General features: G+C 36.1%; 1 protein-coding gene and 1 long non-coding RNA gene across 2 annotated transcripts in view; both read left to right on the plus strand.

Annotated features, from left to right (window-relative positions):
• The window catches only part of LOC135328968 (uncharacterized), a 31,922-nt gene extending 11,826 nt beyond the window's left edge, over positions 1–20,096 (plus strand). The window contains exon 4 of the long non-coding RNA XR_010390099.1: positions 19,937–20,096. This is a non-coding gene — a long non-coding RNA (uncharacterized LOC135328968). The remainder of the gene's footprint in view (positions 1–19,936) is intronic.
• Positions 20,097–20,441: 345 nt separating this feature from the next.
• COL3A1 (collagen type III alpha 1 chain) overlaps positions 20,442–25,655 on the plus strand; it is a 55,275-nt gene continuing 50,061 nt past the window's right edge. The window contains exon 1 of the mRNA XM_026095864.2: positions 20,442–20,688. Coding sequence (XP_025951649.1) covers positions 20,610–20,688 — 79 coding nt within the window. The 5' untranslated portion in view covers positions 20,442–20,609. The remainder of the gene's footprint in view (positions 20,689–25,655) is intronic.

Raw genomic sequence — 25,655 nt, forward strand, 5'->3', positions numbered from 1 at the left:
TAATGTGTGACACTGTTTGCTTTCAATTCCTGATTTCAGGACCGTGAAGTGTGCATCTGTGTATACTTTATAAACAACTCTTACCTACTTACATTAGTGATCATAAATAAATTTCTTATTCTTTGAACATTTTATATTCATTATGGAGAAGGATTTTCTATTAAAAAAGCACCGATTGAAGGGGCTTCTATTTTGCTATGGAGACAGAGTGAGAATACTATCTAGCAAAGCTGAGATATGTATTTTTTAACTGGCTTCTATAACACAGAACTTTACAAAAGGTTCAGTATAAAATCTAGGGCTACCCACAGCATCAGGAAATTTATGTGAGCTTAGAACTACAATCCTTTAGGTCCACATCATATTGCCTTAAATTCATCAAGGGCAGTGTTAATTTAACTGTTTATTTCATAGGATACATGAGTAACATATTACTTTGAAACTCTGAGTCTTGATTTCTAAATCAACATCTTTGGAAAATCTTAGTTCTAAATATGTTACTTGCCAAACTAAGCAGCAGCAACTATTTCTGTAGTCATATCTAATGTTGACAACCCACATCTCAGTCTCTATAGAGGACACTTCTATACTTTGCATTATCATCATCTGTAGCTCTTCACTACTGCAAATTGGCCCCATCTGAGAAAACTGGCTTCACCTTGATGTCTTCCAATCCAGAATCTGTTCCACAGGGCCCAGTGATGGCATAGAAATTTTAAAAAAGGCAGTTGGATGTTAGGATCTGTAAAAAGCAACCCATTTATTTTTTTTTTGCTCAAGATGATCATTCTTGCCAGCAGCATATGGTGTTGTAGTTGAATGTCACCAAGCTTGCATGTGAAAAATGGCATCAGACTGCTGATTTACAGTAGTATGAAAAAAATTAGCAAGTAGGAATTGGGAATGGTAATGCATAATAAGTTATTCACCCATTTTGAGCCAAATCATTTACAGAATGAGCCATAGCGTGTTCTGTATTAGTAGCTCTTTTCTGTCTGACCTTTGAGGAGAGATCAGAGTTCTGACTGTTATACCATAGAGTACTATAACTTTCAATTTATATTTCCAGTACTATCTATATAGGCAGCAGGAAGTGGAAGTATTATGACAGTAGAACATACTTGACACAAGCAGTTCCAAAGCATCTTATTTTGGTAAAACTCTGGACATTTGGAACAAAAACTGATGCACTATATTCTCTGCATCCGTACAGTCCAGAAATACATCTTTCATCATAAGCTTTTGCTGAAAGCAGGTTTTGTTCTAAGTAGCCAGTGCAACATTTTATTTGCAGGCTCTTCCTCTTGCTGAAATCCAAAGTATTCCCCTTTCCAAGTCATCTCTCTGTCTAATGTTATGTGCTTGAGGATGAAATGCTTCAGTACGTTTAAGCAGGTAGAAAACTTTCAGAGAAACAAAACATCCATGGCATGAAGTTGAGTTGAATTAGAGCATATTTACCTAAAAAATATTACTGCATTAATTTACCATTCTCATAATACTGGAATATTTGTGACACTTTTCTGTCACCTGCTCATGGTCTTCAGACTTTCATTTCTTTCACTCATGTGCAGTGTTTCCACTTCACATTGAGTTATGTGCCTGAGAGAGCCCATCTTAGTGTTAGCCAGCCCACATCCACACGGGGTAGTGGGACTATTCAGAAATCAGGGAGCAAGCAAAGGTTGAAGGAATTGCTATCTAATAAATTTTCAAAAAAAAATTTTTTTTAAGATTTCCACATCACTTATGTGCAATGAAAGCTATCCAAAGTAAATACTAGCCAATTTCCCAGGCTTTAGGAAGGCACAGTTCTTTTGGGGGAGCAAAACTTATACCAAGCAAGAAATAGACTTGACACATCTACCATGTGATGCTACCTCAAATGGTAAGTCAGTGGATCCTAAACCAGTCAGTTAGAACAGCCCCAGCAGTCATTCTGAATGGAAAGTTCAGTTGGAGCAGTACAACGGTTGCTCAAGAGCATCAGTAAAACAATTAAGCTAAATGTAGATAGTTTAATTTGATTTTACACTCCAAATCTAAATAGCAGTTCCCAAGTCACTGTAAGGTATTTTGACTTTCATTTACATCTCATTGGTATACTACAAAGAGGTATAGAAATAAACATTTTGATGGAATTTGGCAAGTAGCTTAGTAAAGGATTATTTTGACCAGTCTTCACATATGGTTATAACAGTATACTAACAAATTTAAATTTCTAATAGAAGTAGTAGAATGAGAGAGGACATGAAATTTATATCAAATATGAAGTGAACCATCACAAAATGTGACCCAGACTATTTAAAATGATTGAAAAAGTTGCCATGCTGTTATCCATTGTTTCATCCCTGGCATATAGGTAAAATATTTATTGGGTTTGCTAAATGTAGTCAAAACAGCTCTCTGGTTTGGCCTGCCTGTAGACGCTGCCTACTGCTCTGGATGCCATCAAATTCTGTGTCAACAATTCAGAAGCCTGAATGAAGAATTATTCTTCTCTTTTATACAAATTGATAATTTTCCGAATATGCTCATCCTCAGTTGGCATTTTAGTTAAAAAAAAAAAAAAAAAAAAAAAAGCCTCTGCTCTCTTGAGTTTACTCATATAATCTTGGACACTAGAAGTGGAAAGGACTTATTAGGTCATTCAGTTTACCCGTCTGCCAGGATATGGTTGTTCGCTACAGTGCAGTTTTTAATTCTGTGGCCAACAGCTTCTTAAATGCATGAAGAGAAGCTGGTTTTATCAGTTTAGAAAAAACATCTGTGAAGAAAGCCCTCTCATTTGCAGGATTCTACACATCATATTAAACTTAGCCAATATAGAGAGTGAAAGGTTTTGCTTGTTCTCCTGTGAGACTGAAACCACAACCAGTATTTTTGGCATTAAATTACATTACAACTAAAAAAAATTACTGAAGCTATTGCTCAACTCTTCATCTAATCCATTAGCTTTCATAGTTAAATCTCTAGGTGGTAGAACAGGGAAAAGGGTAAAATTTACTGAGCTTAAACTGTTCAGAAACATGAAAATTACCCGCTTCTTTTTAGCAAAGCTTTTCTTTTACTGACATGGTCCCCAGACAATAACTTTCATTGTCTTAGGCGGTCATAACTATTCAGCAATAAGGCTGTATGGACTATCTCCCACAGTATCTCAATCCTGATTGAGCTTTCCTTTCCTATACTAGGGCCAATACTTTTTGGCTTGTGACTGTTTCTGCAATTAATACATCCCTGTTTTAGTGATAGGATCTTTATGAAAGTCTGTTTTTGAGGCAGGCTCCAGTGCTGCTATCATCAAGGTAGCAAAGTATGAAGTAGTCAAGGATCCTCAGAAGAGCGATCAGTGCTATCATACAATGGGCAGTTTGCTCTGCTACTTTCAATTCTTTTTGGAAAATGCTTTCTAGATAGTCAAAGATTAATGTATTGGTATATTAATATCTGCAGTAGATACCCCGGGCCTTGGTCTTTCATCTTTCCCTCATCTTTTTTTTAAGGCATTTCCGAACAAATTGCAACATATCTGTTCCAATACAGAGAAATCACTAAATTAGCCCTCTCAGTAGCTCTTCAGGTTCTGTTTAGGGTGTTGAACAATTTTCTTTCTTGTTTTAAGACTCAGTAAGCTATAAAATCTCAAGAATTGCTGTCCTCTGATAAGTTTTATTATTTATTAGAGCTTATCCACAGAATTAGTTACTTAACAGTGTGGACACCTATTGCACACTATTAACACCTTGTATTTCAGTAGTCTTTAACTATTGTAAAAGCCCTTGGAGGAAGAAAGCCCTAACACGAATGTATAATTATACAAAGCATGATTACAGAATTAAATGCAGAGTTTCTACATACAGATAGAAACTACATTAAATTTCAAAAGATGTTAAAACTAAAATATGTTTTATATACAGAACTAATTGTATACAACAGAAATCAACACTAATTTCCACAAACACTTATATTTTCAACTTGGCTGCTCACAACCTCTCCCAACACTAATTTCGAGGTTGACTTGATTGCTTTGTCTTGATGAGAGCAAGTGGGAAGAACAGAGAGTACTTATCTCAAAATCTTGTTGGCCTTGAGAACATTTACCCAGAAGGTGGGAGACCTTAGTTCAAATATTTCCTATGAATCAAGAAGAAAGTAAGCTTGAACTTTGATCTTCTAATATATTAGCTATAATAATGAAAATGTCTTATGTTTATATTTGAGTTAGGGCATAAATCTAAGAGGTCAAAGAAAAAATTCTAATGTATTTTTTCATACTCTGGGATAAGGGGCAGGAACTCTCCTGCATGTGAGTGTATTAAAAAGAATATCCCATAGCAAAAAAAGTTAAAATGTTGGTTCAGTCTGAAATGATTTCTTTTATTCAGCAGCTGAAACTTGTTTGCCCTACCTTATACACAGTATCTATTTTGTAGTCATAGAAAACATAGGAAACATAGAAAGTTACTGACAGTGTTTTCCAGAAATAGGAAGTCAATTGTTCATTTTTTCCCAGGCTTTTCCAGACCTTTTAGCTATCTAATCTAATGTCCACAAACCCATTGTAAACAGACTGATGCAAAGTAAACACTGAAGCCTCAGTAACAGATAAACATAACACTGAAGATTCAAGTTTCTTTCTGCACAAGTCTTCTCAACCTAATTAACAATAAATTTTCCATACGTATCAATTTTCAGGGGACTTTATAAACTTTACATTGTTTGCTTTCATGAAGTCTGCGGTTTTGCTGGCTATACTGGGACTTTGATACTACTCTGTGCTTTCAGTAGATGTGAATTCAGAAAGTAAAGGAGATATATTCTGTATAATAACAAAATGTGGAAGTAATACCAAGGACAAGAAGAACATACTTACTGGAAGCTTTTTCAGATGTGCTGAAAGAGTTGTGTGTAAAGATGGCTCTTTTGCTTAATTTTACAGAAGCTAAGAAAAAAGCCTAGAAAGTGGTTTATAATGAGCTAGCTAAGGGTACTAAAAGGGGATTTGATAATTAGCACTATGATGGAAGTATGGAAGACAGTAAAATGTTTTATGGCAAAAAAAAAAAAAAAAATGTTGATGACAAGATTATTTGACTTGGCCAGTTAAAGATTATTGTATGAGGGGAGACCAACGTGATGAATTATGAAAACAGAGTCTGAGGGGTTTTGACTTAACTGTAGGTCTAGATAATGCTATGGGAGTTATTAGGCATAAAGAAATGTTAAGCTTAGAATAATTGATATTTCTGTACTTGTCAGCATAGACAAAAGCTAATTTTGCAGATGAAGTATGGATAGCTAGTTATGTGGATTTTTTAACTGGCTCAGAAAATTCAGTCAAGCATAGTATAAAATTTTCTAATTAGAAAATACCAGGGATATTTTTATTGAAAAGGTTGCAGGAAATAGTACATTAGTGGTATTTTCTTTAAAAATATCAGTTACATCTTTACTTATGTTATCTGAATAGAAAGCATAACATAGGAACATGGAAGACAGAAATAAAAGAGGATGGTGAACTGGGCAGGGGTGTAAAACTCAGACAGCACAAAATGGAAAAGGCAGATGTGGATGGGATAATGCAACTGCAATCCAAACATTCCAGAGAAATGTGCAAGAGCTTTTGCAAACACTTCCCCCCTTGCATACACTATAGAAATACTTCGTGCTCAGTTTTGCATCTTGTGAACATCAGAGGGATTTTCAAAGTTGAGAATGCAAAGAAATTAAATCCTGACATGAATACCTAACTTGCTTTCACCCTGATTTTAATTAAGCATTCAGTAACTAGGACTTAACTAATCTATCAATGTATTAATTTAAAGTTTTCAGATACACTAATGTCCACCTATTACGTTACATAAAAGGTTCTCCATGTTACTGTTGTCCCAGACATTAATCAGTAAGTCATTCTGGACTATGTCTGCAGTTCATTAGAGAAAATGCAGAGATATTCAATAAACATAGCTGATAATGAAAATATCAATTTATCCAGGTGAATTAGAACAGTCCCTGACTTCATACACATTATTTCTGCTCCTGATAAACCTATAGAGTAGTGTTGCAAAAAAATGTATATGTGCCCTATAAAAGAAATCCCCAGCTAGTTTTTCAGTCAAGATTTGGGAATAAAATTTCCAAAAATAGCAAAGGAACTTTTAAATAAACATGTGTCCTTCAGCAAGATCATATGTAGGAAAAAAGATTCACTGTAAGGTCACTTTATTCCTAGACAGGCCTGAAATTTGCTCATATTGCAGGACTGGCTGAAAGTTTAGCAGAGAGATCAATATCTCTATGCATCTGCGGCAGCCATGTCTAAAATACCTGGCTGATCATTTTGTGGGTGGTTCTTTTGCTTTTCACAATCTGAGCGGAGCAGTTAGTCTCTCTTCGGGACCTGTACTTCCCAAAGTACGCAGAGAATTGGGGAATGGATAACTAACCACTGTGAAAACAGCTTGGGCATCCAAATATGCTTTCTGAGAGGCAGTCGTCTCATGAACCTTTGGAAAGCAAGGCCAGTTTATAGTAATATACTGGTAAAAAAAATAATAATAATAAAAAATAAAAAATAAATAAAATCCTAGAAGTGGCAGGTGCACCTTAAAGAGGCTGCATTTAATGAAAAAGTACTTTATGTCACTAGGATAAAAAGGGCCGCAATTATGTTATTTTCAGATAAGGGATTTTAGGATTCAGGTAGATGAGTCAAAGATAATTAAGAAAAAAGGTCTGGTCAGAAAGAACATACTAAAATCATAAAATCATATAAGTAGGTGCCCAACATTGCATAGAAATATAAAGGTGTTATTGTACTGCTCATTAAGAAAACAAGGTTGTTTGTCTGCTCTTCAAGTGTCTAACTTTATCATTATAAAACTCAAAGGAATTAAAAAGCACAGCAGATTTGTAAGTTCTTTTTATTAACAAAATTAAAAAGCTTAAAACTTACACATTCATAAACTTCTGTATGCAATAAGCTGCAAAGGTTTGAGATCCATGAAGTATTTTCTGTTACAGAGTTGTTTCATTCCAGAGTGTATTCAAGGAGCAAGCACAAATAAGTCAGTGCTTATATTAGTTCTTTTCAGGCATCATAACTCTCATTTGTTAATTTGCCAAAATGGCAGACTCTTGCTCAGTTCAATGGAGCATGCGGATGGAGGTTGTAGTGTGCTGAGGATAAAATCTGAGCTCTTGTCGCGGGCTTTGCCCTGGAGGCCTGAAGACAGGAGACTCTAGCAGGCCTGCCGCTGCCATCCGTGGCGTGCCCCTTGTGCCTCGCGGCTGGCAGGCAGCAGCCCTGCAGAGGCTGCTGCTGGGGCTGAGGGGCAGCGGGGAATGGCGCCAGCCTTCCCGTGTCTCTGCCCTGTCTTGCTGTGCAGTCGGGGGTTGTAGTTTTCTTCCGTTCAGAGAGTCCGTAGCTCAGGTTTCAGCATCTGCCTGTGTAACTGTCTGATCTGGTTCCTGCTGAAATTTGAGAGTCTCATAGTCCCAGTTTCACTTTTCCTAGTCGCTCCAGTAAGACCTATTCTACACTCCTTGCTAGTACACTGCATAGCTGACACACTGTCTACTGCGTATTTTAACAGTTATCATTAGTCCTGTTCTGTTCAAAGGGAGAACAAAAAAGAAGAACTCGCCAGTTAACTGAAATGGTAACTCACTGTGGACAAACTTGCTTTTATAGAAATAGAATAATGTGAAGATAAAGATCGCTAGTGAAAAAATTGAAAATATTCTGATTAATCTGTGAATCTATCAAGTCTGAGAGGAGCATTTTACAGTGCTTATGGCCTCATAATTACAAGCTGTAATTAAAAACATAGATATTTCTTATCTCTGAAATTAACACTAAAAACATGAAACTTGAGTAGTTAAGAATTGACCTAACCGTCAAAGAAAAAGGCAAAAAAGAGATCCTGTAAGCTCTTTGGGGCAAACTTTTTTGTTTAGGCTACAAATATACTTGCAGTAAAATAGCAGCACACGAGGAAGCACTGATTTAATGTTCTTAAATTTTTAATGTAATAAGCAGAAAAAAAGAAAAGGAAGAAGAATCATTATTGTAATGACTGTGAGACTCTGAAAGGTTAAAAGAACGAGAGCAGCTTCTATTTCTTGATTCCCTCAAGATAGCTGAGAGACTGCAGGGTCAGCCAAGTAGTGACTTGTTGATGCAAAGTGTCTAAGTTGTGCCTTCCTGGCTGACTGTGGTATTGCTTTATATCTCTCCAGGGGGGTGGGGGAAGAGTTCTGAGAGCTGACTCTTCAGCTATCACAGCTCTGAAGAGCTCACGTTAAACTTAATTGTTGGGTTGGTTTTATTTTTTTTATTTTTATTTCTTTCCAACTTGACTCCAGATGTTGTGCTCAGTGGTGCTCTATGTTAGTCAGATTATGTGTAAAAAGAGTGAGAACCAGATCACAGCCTCTAATAACAAAAATGCAGTGAGGGTAAGTAGCAGGTGTATATTCCATCCAAGGCTTGTGTAAGCCTTGTCTTTTAAAAGTGGCCACAGATTCCTACTGTTGGAAATAAGGAGAGATGTATAGAGCTCCTTTTCCTACTTCCAAGTGTCTTGATACTCTCAAGAGACAGATTGATAGTAACCTTTTTAGAAGTCTTTTTTCAAAGAAGAGTCCTCTGTGAGAGAGAAAAAAAAAAAAAAAGTTGGGCACGATCTACTGATTGTCCAGACTGAGGGAACTTTTTGAGCTGTGGAAACCAGGGCATATGCAGGAACTGTGCACAGATAGGTCTCAGCAAACCTGCTGTCAAGACAGTTTGGATGGGCCTGGCCCTGGATTCTCAGAAAGATTAAGCCAGCTTAGGTACAGTAAGTGTAACTTTTGGGGACTCTAAAGTGATTCAACAGTAAGAAATGTGGTAGGTCTCTTTGTAATGACATAGTAAGTCTGCTGATATTTATATTATATTTGACATATTCAGGGGTCCAACTTACATGTTTATTCAGCTCACTGAAAATAATACATTGAATTTAAAGACTGCAGAACAAAGTCTTTCATTTTATTCTATATCCAACAGCATTTCCCACGATCATTCCTAAGGTGGTAGGAATAACTGTACGGTGGGAAAATTGTTTCTTTTATGTACTGTTCTTGCTCGACGCTTTTCCAAAAGTAGAAAACAGGGCAAGATTCTTATTTTTTGTTTCTTCACATTATTCAGTTCATTAAAAAGACCTTTATGTGTCTATGAATGTAATTCACATCCACTTTAAGATATAATACTTGTATAGCGTGTGCACCTACTTATTTTAGACTTCTAACTTATTCTAAGAAGAATGTCTTCAAAATTTCCTTTCAGCTTGAAAACCTATCAGAATCTCAGACTTCAATAAAATTCCATCTGAGAATAGTTTCTAAGAAGGACTAATAACTATTTTCTCCTTTTGAGGGTTAATTTGCTCTTTCTGTGAGAACCAACATATTAAAACTGTCTTACTCATTATATTCCAAAATAGCCAATGTATTAAAAACTAGTGCACATTATTAGGTTAATAACATTAGAAGTTATTCAAGGACAAATTCTTTGAATTTTTATGGTTTGAATTATTTTTTATTCTTTGCCCAGCAGAAATTGCAATCCACACTACTTGTGTACTTTTACAAATACCACACCAGAAACTTCTCATGAATATTAAAGTACTATTGCTGACACTTTTGCAGCTTTCCAAAGAAACAGATGAGGTGAATGTTCCTGTCATTTATATAAAAACAAGGTTTTCAAAAAGGTTTTGAAGAATATTTCTAAAAGCCACCTTGTTCTAAATGTGAATAAGTGAGAAAAAGTAAAATAAAGATGACCCATGCCAGCCTGCTTGCATGATTACTATCTCTGTTTTAACTGTATGTTACTCCTTCACCTACATGACATTTTATTCACAAGTTAGCAAAAACACATGACCAGGATCAATGCTAAAAATTTTGAATGCTATCTGTTCATCTTCATTAGAAAACTGCTTTAAGCTAGAATTGAAAAGTGCTTTGTTCACTAAAATGACGATGCCGTAAGTTCACAGTTAACATACCTGCATCTTGTACTACAGGACGTAACTGAATAAGCCTGTTAACACTATTCTTTGCTATGAACCTATGGAGAGTATGTTGAATAATGCCAGTATACACTGTCTCTTAACTCTCTTCAGAGTCATGTTCATACTGTCTATAACTTCATATTGAAGGCGAGCCATCTGGGGTCTCTGCAGCTACCTCAGCACAAACTATAAGTAATACTGAATCTAATGGTTTGTTTGTGTCATAAAGTCATCTACACTGAGGTAGGTACACTAAGGGTTTGCTATGAGATATTCTGGTTTTGTGAGATTTTACTATAAATGGGGGGTACTAACATTCAAAACACTTTAATAACATCCCTGATGCCTGCATCAATTTTTTTAGATTATACAGTGTAGTTGGTTATTACGAATTCTTATCAGATTTATCATGCAACCTCTATTTTATGGACTTTTCTTGACAATTCGTGCACTTGCAGTTGTTTCTGTTACAGTTGTACAGTCCATGTGATAGTTAGAAGTCTGATGTAGCATAACAGGTATGTGTCTCACATATGCTAACATTTAAAACAGAGGCAGCTCTTACTCTGAGGATAGCAGGGGTCTATCCCCAGCAGAAATGCATGATCCAGGCTACGTTCTTTCTTGGTCATTAAGCTTTAAGTGACATGCAGTGGTGGCATAACACACTGGAGACTTTTCACCATTGTGTAACAGAGGTAATTATAACACAGTGCACCGGTTATACAATAATGTTGTATCGTGTAACAACTTGTTGCAATGGTTACCTGCGCGGTGACCTCCAGTGCATCTTTCACTTGCTGTCTCCCAGCTGGCAGAAATGGGCATGTTGCAGCTTGGCTCTGCACGTGAAGTGTGTTTAAGAGAAAGCTACGCGGTTGCGTAGCTTTTGTTGTGTAGATGTTGTGTAGAACAGATCTTCTGTTCTATTTTGTGAGGTAGAACAAATGTATAGTCTTGCCAGTATTTTCCTCATAAGGAATAACCTGCAGTTTGCTTGCTTTGTATCATACTGTTCTCTCACATCTCTTTTGCGCACAGGCAAATGTGGGTGCAGGCAGCTACAGAAGGCTACTGTAAAACTTCTGGTTGAGGCTCACTCCGGCTCAGAAGCGTCGGAGCAGCCACTGATGCAAAGTATCAGGCAAGATCCTTTACTTTGCTCTTTCCCTGAGGCCGTGACCTTGAATCATGAAAATGAAGGAGCTCTTTTTGCTGAGAAGAATTATGGGGCTATAAAGCAGTATCCATTTCTATTGAAAATTTTTTATCAGTCAGTGAAATCCGTTAGTTTGTTGATAGCTTTTGCATTTCAATGCCTGATTTAACTCAGAACATAAACATCCCCAGAAATACAGCTTGCTGTAGATTGTACACATGCAAATTTGTAGAGATGTTAACTATTCTAATACGAATGTTAATTAGATGCATCTTCAGAAAATTTTTTCTACTCTGTCCCTGTATTCAAGAAATGCCATTTTTGTCTTCAGAACTCCAGCCAAAAGCGCAGAAGGTCTGTGAATCTGGTGATCTGCACTCTTTGGGCATTGTCAGAAGAGCAATGAATCAGCAGCATAATGTTTCAGAAGGATTTACTATTTCACTTGTTAGAGGCCAGCTGTGGCTCTAAAAACATTAGGAGCTTGACAGGAATGCCAGTCATGTTTCTGAGCATACGTGTAAATGTCATTTGGCTGGTGAGGACCAAATTTGAGATATGTGCCAATCTTTATGAATTCTAATTGACAAGAGACCAGGATTCTGTTCATACCTTTATTTTATGTTCTCAGAAATCTCACTATCTTCTTTATGTTGTAGTTCCCCATTTGTCTGATCCAAAGATGACACTTTGTAAAGTTCTAAGAGGTCTAGAGATTATATATGCAAAGCTATTAGTCATTTTAAATTTTCATTAGTTTTTCAAGAGAAAATATTTCCTTCACTTTCTGAGTACTTAAAATGGTTATAGTTGATATCTTTAGAGCTGGAAAAATAACAATATGCACTGGTTTTGTGTGCAGTGACAAAGAGACAGTAAGGCAGTTTATGGGAAAGATAGTACAATAACAATGCTGACCTCTGGCCTTTATAAATTAGGAAGTGCAATTTCTAAATCAAAGTCAGCACCAAAAACTCTGGGAATGGAAACAGGCTTAATTCTCTGTTGTGCAAAGAACACAAGACGTTCCATAGCAGCAGGTCAAATTTTCAGTCCTGTATACGTGTCCGTTGGCTTCATAAATTCCAGACAACTGTATACTCTGACAGACTGTGGGAATGAGAATGAGCCAGAGGGGAAGGTGCATGGTAAATGGCTGAGGAGTCCGCACTCATTCCATGCCAATGAGATATAGAGTTGCTCAGAAAAGGGGCCATTTGACTATTCCTGAATTCTCACTGAGGGATCTCTTTGCAATCAAGATGCTTCTTCTCTCCTACACTGTCTACAGAATTGACCTAAATACTGAGACTGCAGCAAACAACATACTTTTACCATCAGGGAAGAGTGACCCAGACCAAATCTCTAATCTTAAAATAAATACTGATCAGATATACTGACATTCACTGAGAGATTCTTTCCTTGGCTGCTGCTTTTAATTTGCCATATGCAAGATATTCTTCAATATTGTGGGTCCTGGAACTTGACTGATCTCTAGCAAGAGCTTGATGGAATATCCCTTTGAGGACAGGGAGTTCAATTGTGGCTGGGAAGGTGGGATTAAGCATATTTTCATTTAAAGGCATACTCCATTTCTTTGTTTTCAAAATCGTGGCCATTGTACTTTTCCATAATTATGATATTAGTCTTATGGTCAAGATTTTCAGCATATTCATAATTGACTATTCACTGTTTTGCCATTTGGAAAAGGGATGTTTAAATTTTTCAAATATGGATTTAATTAATTAAAGTAGTCACTTTTGTTAATTTTCCTGTGTGTAGAAAATGATCTTCTGAGAAGAGTATCTTCTTATAATAAGGAGTAAAAAGACTTTATACCTCAAAGCTGTTTATTAAGAAAAAAAGTTATAATATTTTCCAATAAAATGTCTTTTTAATTATATTTATTTCCACTTTTCTATGAGACATAATGGTTAGGAAAGAAGACAGACAATTTCTATTATGTTTAGGAAACAATTACTGGAGTAAATGGATTTCAAATGAAGCATAACCATTTTGGACACAGAAAAGTAGCAAGTGTGTTTCAATTAAAAATGCTTGTTTTAAGAATAGAATTAGTACTGCAGATTGAGAGGGAGATGTGCTAGAGAAATTATACATGGAAGGTTGCACTTTATGAGCTTATTTTTCCCTCTTTGCTGTCAGCTGCCTTTCAAAATGGAAAGATAGCCTGCACTTCAAGTATTGTTGAATGACAGATTTTTTTTTTTTTTTAAGTAAGTGTCATGTTTTATGGGCCCTGCAGGTGGGCATGCAGTAGGTCAAGTTACCATTTCATGCAGTTTTTTGTCCTGGGAGAAAATAAGTTTGTGCCGCAGTTGCTATCATACTGCCTGACAGCAACCCAAACCTGGTTTAGAGTAGTATATGTCTGGCTACGTTGCTACTGTTGGAAAATGAAACTGTGTTAATCAGTTTGGAAGTATAGATGTTGTAAATCTATTAAATTCAGCTAAGTATGTTATCTGCTGTAGGCATGGGTCTTCAGGGAGACATGGCAGATAAGCAAGAAGAAATCTTAAGAATGATCTCAGAAAAAGTATTACTGAAACCAAAGGTCCCCACTCTGCGTAGAAATCCCATGTTGTGTTACAGCATCTTTGGCCAGTGATGAGGATATGATCATAGGCTGGTGAAATGTTGGAAAGCTGGAGGGGCTGTGGTAAGGGTTGGTGTTTCCATACAAAAATAGTGGATTCCAGTACTAGCTGGATTCATATCATTGTTACCATTCTATGTGCCATAAAGTTGGTAGGGCTGAAAAAGAATGACTGTGTGATTATACAGTATTTTCATCTGTTTTCCAGATGACTCTTGCTGACTATATAACTTGGTCACCAGAGTCCACCACGACTTTGTTGTTACTCCTTTGGGGTGGTTTCGTGGCATCTTTTTAGTCAGAGTGCCTAATAAAACTTTTCCAGATTTGCCTATCATAGCTCAAGCAGTTCTTGAGGAGATAGAATTGATGCATCTGAACAGGGATTTTCTATTCTATAACACTGAAACAAAACCTGCAAGCCCATATAGACCTTAGTCATAAAATGGGTTCATATCAATAGTATGACCACATACCTATTTATGATTTTCTTTTTTATATTTTCTTTATCTTCCATTATACCTGATGCTATTAGTACAGACCTTGAGGCCCTCAAATACTAGGTGGTGATTTAATGTTCTTAGGACAGGATTCATTTTGAATAAAAAGGTAGTTTTAAAGCTGCCTTTGAAAAGTAGAAGAAATCAGTCCACGTATTTAAACCAAGATGTCCAGTTCTTCTGGTAGCCATGACAATGGACAGATTAATTCATAAGTGCCATCACTTTCTAACAGCAGATGTATCATGGGCTCTATGAAAATATAGTAGAGTTAACAAGAGAGAAAAGAATGTGAGAAGAGGTCATCAGTCAGAAGACAACCCATAAAATGTCAAGAGAATCGTTATACTCAGCCTTCCAGGCTACCCACCCATCAACAATAATAGCAGAAGGGCTGGCCCCAGCTTGGTATACTTCCAGGGGTTCCAGAAAAGCAGCTGGATGCTATTTCTCCATTCTAGGAATTCTCTGTGCTCTTTAGGACACATGAAGCACTTGTGTTCCAGAAGAGAACGTCATACCTGCTCGGTATGATCAGGCAGTGAAAATTGTTCTAATGATGCTATTGAAGACTGATAGTTGATTTCATTGGTATTTCATTTTCTGTGAAAAAAAATCTGGTATTGCCATGTTTTCTGATCTCCTTGCACATATTCAGTTGCCTTAATTTAAAATATTTTTTTTTCAACAGATTCAGTTGTTTTGCCCTACTGGTTTCTTTTACTTTGAATAATGTTAATTCTGAACAGATCAAGAGTTAAAACACTTAATCTTGTGTTCTTCTGCTTTCCTTTTTTTCTAAAGGATGAGTCATATGAGTATGGACGGCCTTTTGTTATGGTTTAATAAACTCAAACAAGAATGTTTACTGACTCATTAGAAAAATAGCAAATCAGAGAACGAAAAAATGTGAAGCAATCATTTAAAATAATTCCTAGCTGTATCTTACAGTTATTGTTCTTTTTTATATTAAAAAAAAAAAAAAAAAGCATTCATAAAATGTGCTGGATTGCTAGTCCTGAAGCCTAAGACCTTGTTTTCTGGAACCTTTCTATGTTGAGATCTTAGATGAATCAATAGCTGAGCTTCGGCACACTTGATTTATACTGGGAACTACGCGTACTATTCAGAAGAACAGAGAGTTGAGCAGATCCAACAGATGTGGCAATCAGTCTTTGTGCAAAGCCAATGGAGTGGCTGTTTTATTTGTGTAATGCACCCTCACTTTCTGCACAAACTCTGTGGTAGAAGAGTAGCCTACTTTTTATGTTAATTCAGTTTCAAACTGTTTTCTTGACGGATCTAATGGTTTTTTCTTACTTAGAGGTAAAGCAGAACATGGTTATATGTGATCGTGTAAAACTAAACATAGGTCACCAATACCCAAACAAGTTTGTTCATAAATAATTAAATATACCTTTTTAATGTTCGATGTTAACATTCTACATTCTCCTAACAACCACAAGTCATGGAGAGCAAAAGCTTGTAGCCTTTGCATAAAGTACATTCTTTGGTGGAGAAGATTGTGATATTTCTTTAAAAGCAAAGGTCTCTTTTTTCAGACGTGCAATGGAAATCTGAGTTTGAGACAAGCAGAAAATACTTCTTGCAGAGTAAGTTTGACACCTCAGTAAAAAGGAGGAGCATCTTCATAAAAGCTTTGGGCCAATGTTCTAAGTTAACAGATTTCATCATTGGCTAAGAGAGTGGGTACGTGTTCAATGCAAAAATCCACGCCCTGTCCACAGATTTTGAATTCCCCAGCATTCGGTACACCCAAAGGTCATTAAACTAGTTTGGCTTGTGTCCCTCCTGCTATGAAGAGAAAATGCTGTGGGTGCTGTCTGCTTCACCAGTATACAGTCATAATGTTGGCTCTGTTTTAAGAGCCCTCACAGCTGTGCAGTAACATAGTTCCCAGCGTGACTCACATGAAGAATTGTATTTAATATCTACAGGACTTTTGCAAAAAGAGAATTTTCACTTCTGAAAACCATTGAAGCAGCACAAAGCTCAAAACAAAATACATGTGAAAAAGAGGCTGTGTCTCAAAAGCTAATTTCCCATCCTTTTAGGAAATAATTTCAGTGAAATGGAAAGTTGGGAGATAAATAGAACAATTCCATTGATTCGGCCACATTAATTCTTGAAAGCATCCTGTAAATCATCAGTCCTTTGGTCATAATTTGCATTACTTCTGGCTCATAAACAGAAATGGTTAAAAACTAGTTTATTTTTTGTTTAGTGGCCCTGAATTCAGCTTTGTTTTAGGTCAAATTTTTTTTTTAATGGGCTTAAAGAGAAAGCAATGTCATAGATGCATTATCTTAGCAGTGTGTGTTGTTTCCGTAAAAGTGCAATGTTGGGGGGAAAAAAAGTTTCCTTACAAGATTGCTTAAAAACCTTAAGCCTGGCTTCACTGATGTGGTATTTTGGAGAATTTATATAAATGCATATCTTTTTTGCTCCCCCCTGCACCCACCCATTGCTTTTGGTCACTATTTGCAGCTTTGTATTTCTGTGAAGCTGTACACTCCTTTTTTTAATTCCAAGGTTCTTTACTATGGTTAAAATCCACAGAGAAGAAAAGAAAAATATCATGTTCCTGACATAGGTATAATGACAGTGACAAATACTGAATATTGGAAGTTCAAATTAAGCTCTCTTGGGAAGAAAAGAGGTAGCTACCAGCCTGTTTTACAGGTCAGAACTTTGAGAACATTTGCTAAAGGACTTACCATTTGAGACGTAAACCTGAAGTCACTTGACAAATATATAAAAGTGTCTCTCATTTGTTATTCTGAAGCAGAAAGTCTCTGATCACAAGACTCAAACATACAGAAGGAATCCCTAATTTTGGAAGTGGGAGCATGAATACTGGAGAGTAATCTGACATAGAGGTCGGTTAATAGTTCTGGTCTACATATCTTTCATGGTATGTATTGTAAAGAGCAATTACATTCAGTAACTGTTCAGTAATTGTTCCAGGTTCCCTCTGTGCATGAATGCTTTGATTCTGATATAAGAGTACCTTTTTACAGTCTAATTAACTGCCAAGCCATTACATTCCCAAAAAGGAGAGTATTACCTAAGCCTACTCACAAAATATTCTGCTAGACTCAAGAATCAGTCTTAGTGCTGAGACGTGCAACACCTGGATTTATAGGAGGCCTATTTCTGTGAAGATGAATTAAAAAGGAAGCCTTTGCGTATAAAGTGTCTATGGATGTTCAAGGAAAGGAGTTGTGCCACAGTCTGTTCAGGGCAAGTAATCTGAAGAAAGCAATTTGAAGGCCCAGTCAAAGGGAATTAAATCATGACGGTATATGGCAGCTGCCTCATTGTTTTTCACTAGAGTTATGAAATCTATTCTAGAAGCACTGTCCTGTGAAGGTGTAACACTAATGAGAAATTTCAGTGCAGCTGATCGTTGCCATTCATTAGTTGCTGAAGCACAGCAAACGTGCTCCAGGACCCAAGGAAGGTCCATAGGTTATTTTGTTCTTTATGGACTGTATCCATTAAGCTATATTGGCTATTTTTATATATAGGAACCTCAGAATTACCACTGTAATCATTTCTGTACAAATTCAAACACTTGGATTGATACTCCAATGATTATAGGAATTAGTAGGCATGACATGGATAAATCTGGGCTTGTAGTCAAGTGATGGCCTAGTTTCGTGTCCAAGTTGGGCAATCCAGAACTATTCTTAGAATTTAAATTTGAATTTGAATGATCCAGCATTGATTCTGTTTAAAATAAAGGGAAGCATAAGTGAAAATAAGGGAGGATAAACTTTAAGAAATATAGAGAAATGTTTGGTGTGGTCAAATGGGCTAAAAGGTTCATAGAATTCATTTTGAAGGTGACTGTAAGTCAAAGACTTATCTAATTTCTCTTATTTTTTCATTAGACACTTAAATGTGAACATTTAATATTCATTATGTTTTATGTATATTAAATTATCACTGTGGCAAACATGTAAGATTCAATACAGAAAACAGAGTGCAAGTAAAAGGTAGGTCTGCATGCAATTTTGATAAATCATTAAATCATTCCATTGCTGAGAATGGTTTGGATCCAGTGTCTCAGTTCAACTAGTCTTACAGAGATAGTCTGGCACCAAAAATTTTGAATCTAGGTTCAAGCTTTCACTGATTTCAGTACAGTTTTGATTTAATATTTCCATCTTCACCTTACCATAAAAGATAAAAGAAAAATGAACAAAGCTATAAATGACACTTTTTTTTATATCAAGATAAAACCTTTTTGACTTCAGTAGCAGAGAGCTTATTGCAAACAGCTATGTAGCTATTCAGTTAGTCATAGATATGTTCTCTTACTGATCAGAAGTCCTGCTTCCTCCTAAAGGAAGGCAAACAGATTCTGTTTGGACATTGGACAAGCCTATAAACTCATCCATTTTTCTTGGAGAGCCAACCACATCAGTCCAGGTATTATTACAGGTATTGTGGTTCTAATTAATGTCATGAGCATAAGTCTGGGAATAAATAAATAAATTGTAGGCATGTATATGAAAATCTGAAGCATTTTTCCTTACATACTTAGCTATCTTAATAGGAGGGGGTTGTCAATTTGTTTATTGTAGCTACCTGAAATTTATAAACCAAGTAACCTAACTTATAAAGTAATGCAATACTGGTTACGAAAACCATGAAATAACTGTACCATTCCAACACAGACAATGTGGAGAATTGGGAAGTATTTAATTCATACAAAAAAGTGGCATGTAATTCTTGTGAAATGTGTCAAGCCACTTACACCTTATGAGTGATTAAGACACAGACGACCCCCTCAGAATAGAAGTGGCATCGAATTAAGACATCTTCCTACTTTCTTTGACCTCAAATGACCATGGCAGAAGAGGGATTTCCAGCTAAGTGCGAATGCGTTTCAAATAAATACATTTTGAAATGAGGCCCAATACATATCAGATATAAAGATAACCTCAAGCTGGTTTGATTTTTTTTTTTTTAATGCATACAGAGATACAGATCCCTTTTTTGGGATGACAGTTCATAAAATAAATGCCTTATAGGAGTGATGATTCCCTGTGTTTACTGTAATCTCAGCAATACTTAAGAATAAATGAATGAATACTCCTACAGTCCATGAATGGGACTAAATTCATCTTTTTCAATTAATTGACTGAGAGCAGCAATTAATTTGATCATTGGTTTAGCAAAGATGCACACTGTGGCAGCTTTCTAAATTCATTTTGAAGTCTCCCAAATTGTAAATAAAACTACAGTTGCAACAAATTTTCCCAGCAAAACCTGTGTAAGCAATCTTCTTTGCAAGATAAGTTTGTGTTCTGATCCTTCTTATTCTCAGTAAAGCGTTGTATGGAATAAAGAAAGAACTCGAGTTAAAAAAAAAACAGTAGTCTCAAGATTTTTTGTTGTCTATGGAGTAAACAGTGAAGAAAAAGGTGGTACTTGTTCTGCATTCCTTTAAAATACTGTAATGACAGCATCAACTTGAATTATTTGAAAAGTTTTAGTTTGTGAAGGATTTGGGATCTTGTCTTCTTCATAAAATCTTTCATGTTTACTTTTTCCCCAGGTCACACAAAACCATGGCGTGAGGCTGAGATGGTGAGAAAAGCACTGGAAGAGAAGTATTGCAATTTTAACGCCTCACTTTCATTAGTGCTGATTGCTCATCAGTAGAAATATCCATGACTGCTCTTCAAATTCTGAGATTCTTTCAGTTTCTATGGCCACATCAGGTACCTTTTACTTTTGTTAGGAAGTACTAAGAATTATAAATATTATTTGGGCCATACCCATTGATTCCTCGTTTACATGACAAATGCTTTACCACAGAGGTTACCATAGAACTTCTTTTTTCACATACATGTAACTCTCACACAGCATACACTAACTGTTCATATATAGTCTCAGTGTGCATTTCATATACACACAAAAGTTCCAGATGTGCTGTTTATGTTGTTTAGTTGACTTTATTCTTCTCTAAAGCCAAGAGAAATATTAATCATTCATTTACAGTTAGGGGATGGGTCGTCTTCTCATATTTCAGTAAAGGGGGTGGAAAAGTAAAGTAAGCCAATTTTTTTTCTATTTAAGGCCAAAGCTGGGGAATGCTTGTGGCTGAGTTCTGTACATGGCCCGGTGCTGGAAGGGCAGGGAACAACCGATGTTGCTACTTTGAATAGATTTTTCTTTCCCCCCCATTTTTATTTTTGCACAGAGAGTCTCATGTCTAATATTTAGACATGATGAGCTTTGTGCAAAAAGTAACTTTGCTCATTCTTGCCGTGTTTCAACCCTCAGTTATTTTGGCACAACAAGACGGTGAGTAATTCAAGCTTCTTATGATTTAATGTTTTTATTTTATTTTTATTTTCACCAATCATTTAAATAGCTTATAAGAAATGTATTCACAAATCTCACCAGAACACTTTATCTTCACTAATTCAGCAGTGTCAGATAGTTAATGTTGAAGCTGAAAGTTGCAGGAGTATGCATTATCATCCCATAGGTTTATCTTCGCTTTGCTTTTTCTGTGGTTAAATGGACTGTACAGTGTTCTCTGCCTCAGCTGCATTCGTTCTTGTTCTTTCTTGTTTTCATATTACAGACACGGGAGAGTTTTTAAACTATTTCTTTTAAGTCTTGGAATAACATCTTAAATGCTAGCTCTGCACAGTCTGGAACTTATTTGTCACAAACAGTAAGTTTTTGCATTCAGCTTTTTAATCGGAGTACTCCTTTGTACTTTTGTAGTATGTTTTCCCCGGCAGCATTTTTTTTTTTTAACAATTTATGTGTGGAAAACAGTCTTAAAATTCTAATAAGTTTTGATGAAACAGTTTTTATGAGTGCTACATGAAAATAAGTCAGTTTATAGGATTTTCACTTTTGACATAAAGCAGGAGGGTAAATTAATTCCCTCAGCTAAAATAGTTTCAATAATGCATCTGCAGGCTGTTTTAGTCCCTCATGAGACTGGTTAACAGCTGATGGTATCTGGGAGTCTGTGTGAATGTGTGTATGCATATGTTTACAGAGAGAAACAGAACACCAAAAAAAAAAAAAAAGAAAGAAAAAAACATGGAATTTAGAGAAAAACAAAACTTTGTATAAATAATATACTTACAGTGTATTCAGCTTCAGCTTACAGTGAAGATAAGTGTGTTATGAATATTTAAGTTAAACAGATGACATTCCACAAGTACATCTGACCTTTTTTGGATGTGCTCTGTTCCTGCTTGCCAGACATTTTAAACAAGGCCTTCCTTAAGATAAAACATTTTTCTTCCTTGTAGATAAAAAAGATCTGTAATGTATTTATCCATACATTAAAGAAATGAATAACTTTACAAATAATTTGATAAGTGGCAGCCAAATAAACTGTACTGCAGTAAAGCAAAGCCAAACGCTTTTAAACCCATATCCTATCCTAGTTTATATAATACAAATCGTGAAAATGATTACTTTAGCCATTTCATGATAAATCTATCTGCCTAAGCATACCTGGAAAGGAACTTCTGCCTAGAAGATTACTATGATTCTAACAGCAGGCTTTTGGCAGTGGAGCAATCAGAGCTCAGAATGCTCTGCTCATGAGTAAATCAGGTAACATAATCTGCAACAACAAATAGCCCAAATTAATCTGGAATACCACTATTCCTCATCAAGAATAGACACAGGTTAAACGTTGAAAAGTATCTTAAAAGAATGTACATGTAAAGATATTCCATAGAGAATAAATATAATTCACTGTAAACATTTCTGTTTCTGCTTTTTCAATATATAAATTGTATCTTCAGTAATTCTCAGTGAAGAAAAAATTACAAAACTTGAGCAAATGGATGCTGTGTGTTCTCTGCTTACAGCAGCAAATAATATGCATATATTTATAAATAAATATTATATATATATATACACACATATATATATATTCAGTGGGATGAGAACTAAGGGACTATCTGCTGTAAGAAAGAACCTCAGTTTCATCTGGTCCAATAAACAAAGGCCTCTGAGTGCCAGGTCTCTTCCCCTCCCTTTGGTTGTATCCCTGAACATTTCTGAAGTGCAAAACATATTTGACTCAAGAAATGGTGAATTTGGGGTGGTAAAACAATACACATGCAAAGTGTGGGGGAGTATTCTCATTTCTCTGCCACATTCCTGGTTCATGTTGTAGCAACTTTTCCTTGCTGGGCTAATTTCCGTACTTCTTACAGAGACAGAGTTACTTAGAGAGGCTGGTAAAACAGAAGTTACCCCTTAATATATCACGTTCTCTTCTCTCTTTGGAATGTTCCTTTCCATACAGTTCAATATTCTTTTCTCACAGTGAAACTAGTAATCAAAGGAGTTGCCTATTAACATAGCTGATTCATGTACAGTGCTGTGATGGACTGGGAAGCTAAATTTTCCATGAGTCAAAAGAGAATTTCCAGACATGCTAAAATGCTCTCTCTTGTCAAGAAAAATGTTTATATGGTTTGTATCAAATGTAAGTCAATATAAAATTTTCCTTGGAAAAGCCTGCCAGGAGACAAGACTTGGCAAGATATTAAGGAAACAGTATACACTAAGTTTAGAATAGTCACGTGTACCTCTGGGCTATGTGTTTCTTTGTCTTGCTATAATAGCTAGCAATGGAGCTTGAGTCAATTTAGGTTTTCTGATTTGTGTTAAGTTTCTTAGTGTAAGATACTGCCAAGCCTTGATCATGTGCAAGATAAAATGCCTCCTAGTGGCTGACAGCTGTGTTTCAAACATTATAGATGATTCAGATTTGAGATGTATATTCAGTTTCACCATTTGGGGGCATATTTTACATGCTGCATATTAAACTACCAAATAATGTAAAGAACTTTGAGTACTTCTTTAGGAAAGAAATCCATCTTCTACCTAGACAACACTATTTCCTACAAGCATTTGCTAGTCTAATGTCCTACATTTATCCCATTTAACCGAAGTTCATAGGGTCAGTAAAGACAGGTACTTCCTGAAGAGAGCACAAGTTTTAGGCACACTCACAGCCCCACTCAGCTAGGTGCTAAAATGGGACTGGTCCTGTGCTGAGTGAAAAAGGGCATCTCAGTGACCTATACCTGACCAACCTCAGATGAACACCCAATAGACTTCGCAGAGGTCATCAAAAAACTCTACTGCCCTAAAAGCAGGCTGAGAGCTCAGCCAGAAACCCTTCATTATTATTCCAGCTAAGTTTCTGCTCTGAAGGAATTTTAGTGCTTTCATTGTAATGTAAGTACTGTCTTGGATGTTTGGTCAAGAAGCTCATTTCTAAGATAATGATTGAATCTTAAAATATCTTTAAGAAGATTTGCTGACCTTTCATATTAGTCTGAGTTACAAATTACAATTTTAGAGTGAAATACAGCCATCATATGTAGGTTTCAGGAGCCAACATGCAAAGAACTCCTTATACTGAACAGCTACTTCTGATTAAAATACCCAGAAAAGAAAGATGTTATTTTAGCAATATTTACAAATAAGTAAGCCCTTAATTTAGCAATTCTGTTTTCTTCTTTTTTTAGTTGAAAAAGGTTAGATGGGTCTTGGAGTAGATGGGTCCTGCATAGTACCATGGGCATGCAGTATATTTGTGGGATTTCCAACCTGATATTTTTAGCACTTACCTATATGCAACACTGTACACATACATTATTTTTATTGATAAATTAGCTAGAGTAATGGGGTAATGCTAATGACTGTCTTTCCTCATGTTTTTTTGATGACATAGACAAGTCCTCCTCCAGATTCTTGAAGGTAAAGCTGGATGATGCATGTTTGGTACCTTCACAGTGTGCCAAAAGATTGTTACACCAGCATAGGTAGCCTGGACTACATGAAGGTATGATAGATCAGGGGTCTTCTGTTCTTGTCCCCTGCATCTCTAAATATCCTCAATGGTTTATACCAAGTACATTGCAAGCAAGGTTATTTTTGGGAAAAGTGATTAATCCCTTTCTGATTTGGAAAAATCAGACTAAATGAAAGCCTGGGGAATCCACTCCCTCTAACTACTTATATATATGTTCTTGGAAATATGACAAATTTCATAAACACATTCGAGACCTCACATCCCTGGAAGAAATTAGCCTTAGGAAAATGAGACCATTAAATATCCATTCCATTGTTTTCCGTGTTTGTTTTTGATTTGAGACTAAAGCTATGCATCCTGAGTTTTTGAAAGTGGAGGTGAAGATGGAAATATCTGTTGCTTTATTACAGGGAGAAGAGGCAGAGGCAGAAGGGTGTTGTCTCTGGCACTAATATTGTTGATGCCTCAGTCAAAGCCATTACATTTGTTTTCTTTTTAGTGTTACAGATTAGAAGCAGGTCCTATATCATCTTCCAGTTGCTGCCAAAGTTTTGAGGTTAGAAATAGGCAAATGACACAACTGCGTGTTAGTTTTAATTAATGCTTTTCAAGAGAAAGAAAGGAATGAATTACTACCACCTTTTTGTTTCACAGATTGGCTAATAAACTAGACTGGCATGGATTTATTAGTCATTATCCCAATTATGTGCTAACGTTATTCAAATCTTGTTTTAATCAGAAATGTTCAGAAGATGGGACATACCTGGCTTCATAATCTGGAAAATATGCTATAGATCAGTAATGGAATTGATGTAGACTGATATTTAACATTTTGGATTAGTAGCAATCTCTTCAGAGTTGAAAGGTTCAGCTGACCAATAGGGGGAAGCAATAACAAAGCATGTTTTCTCTGGCTAGCAGGCAACGTGAAAATTGTGTTACTCTTAATGCTTTTATGGTAGGTTAGTAGCCTGGAGAAGAGCACAAACCACACCTGTTGTAACAGTTGCATGTTTTCATTCGTCAGTTTAAAGTAATGATTCTTCAAAACCCACAGAAGTGGAAATTAATGCAATGGCTATGTCTATTAATACTCCAGATTATTGTGTTTCAGTCATGTTTGTTTATGAAACAAGGCAAAAATCACAGCTAAGAAAGTGAAAACTGTTGACAATGGCAAAGGTATGCTGTTACCTGCACTTTTTGGTGGACTTCAATGACTGGATTAGCTTCCAACATAACTAGAAAATAAAGCTGGAACATGAAAAGAGTAGAATAAAATGTTTTCTGATATAACATGAAGCTGTTATCTCATTTCTCCTTCTTGAGGTAGCTTGCTAAGTTGTAGGTTGCACTGCTTTAAGGTGGTTAAGGGTTCAGCCTAGGACCTACTCCCAGCGGAAATGATTTGTATATAGCACCTGTATGTCTACCTGCATATCCTGAGATTTTCTGATTT

The sequence above is a fragment of the Dromaius novaehollandiae genome, chromosome 7 (assembly GCF_036370855.1).
Source record: "Dromaius novaehollandiae isolate bDroNov1 chromosome 7, bDroNov1.hap1, whole genome shotgun sequence".
NCBI lineage: Eukaryota > Metazoa > Chordata > Aves > Casuariiformes > Dromaiidae > Dromaius > Dromaius novaehollandiae.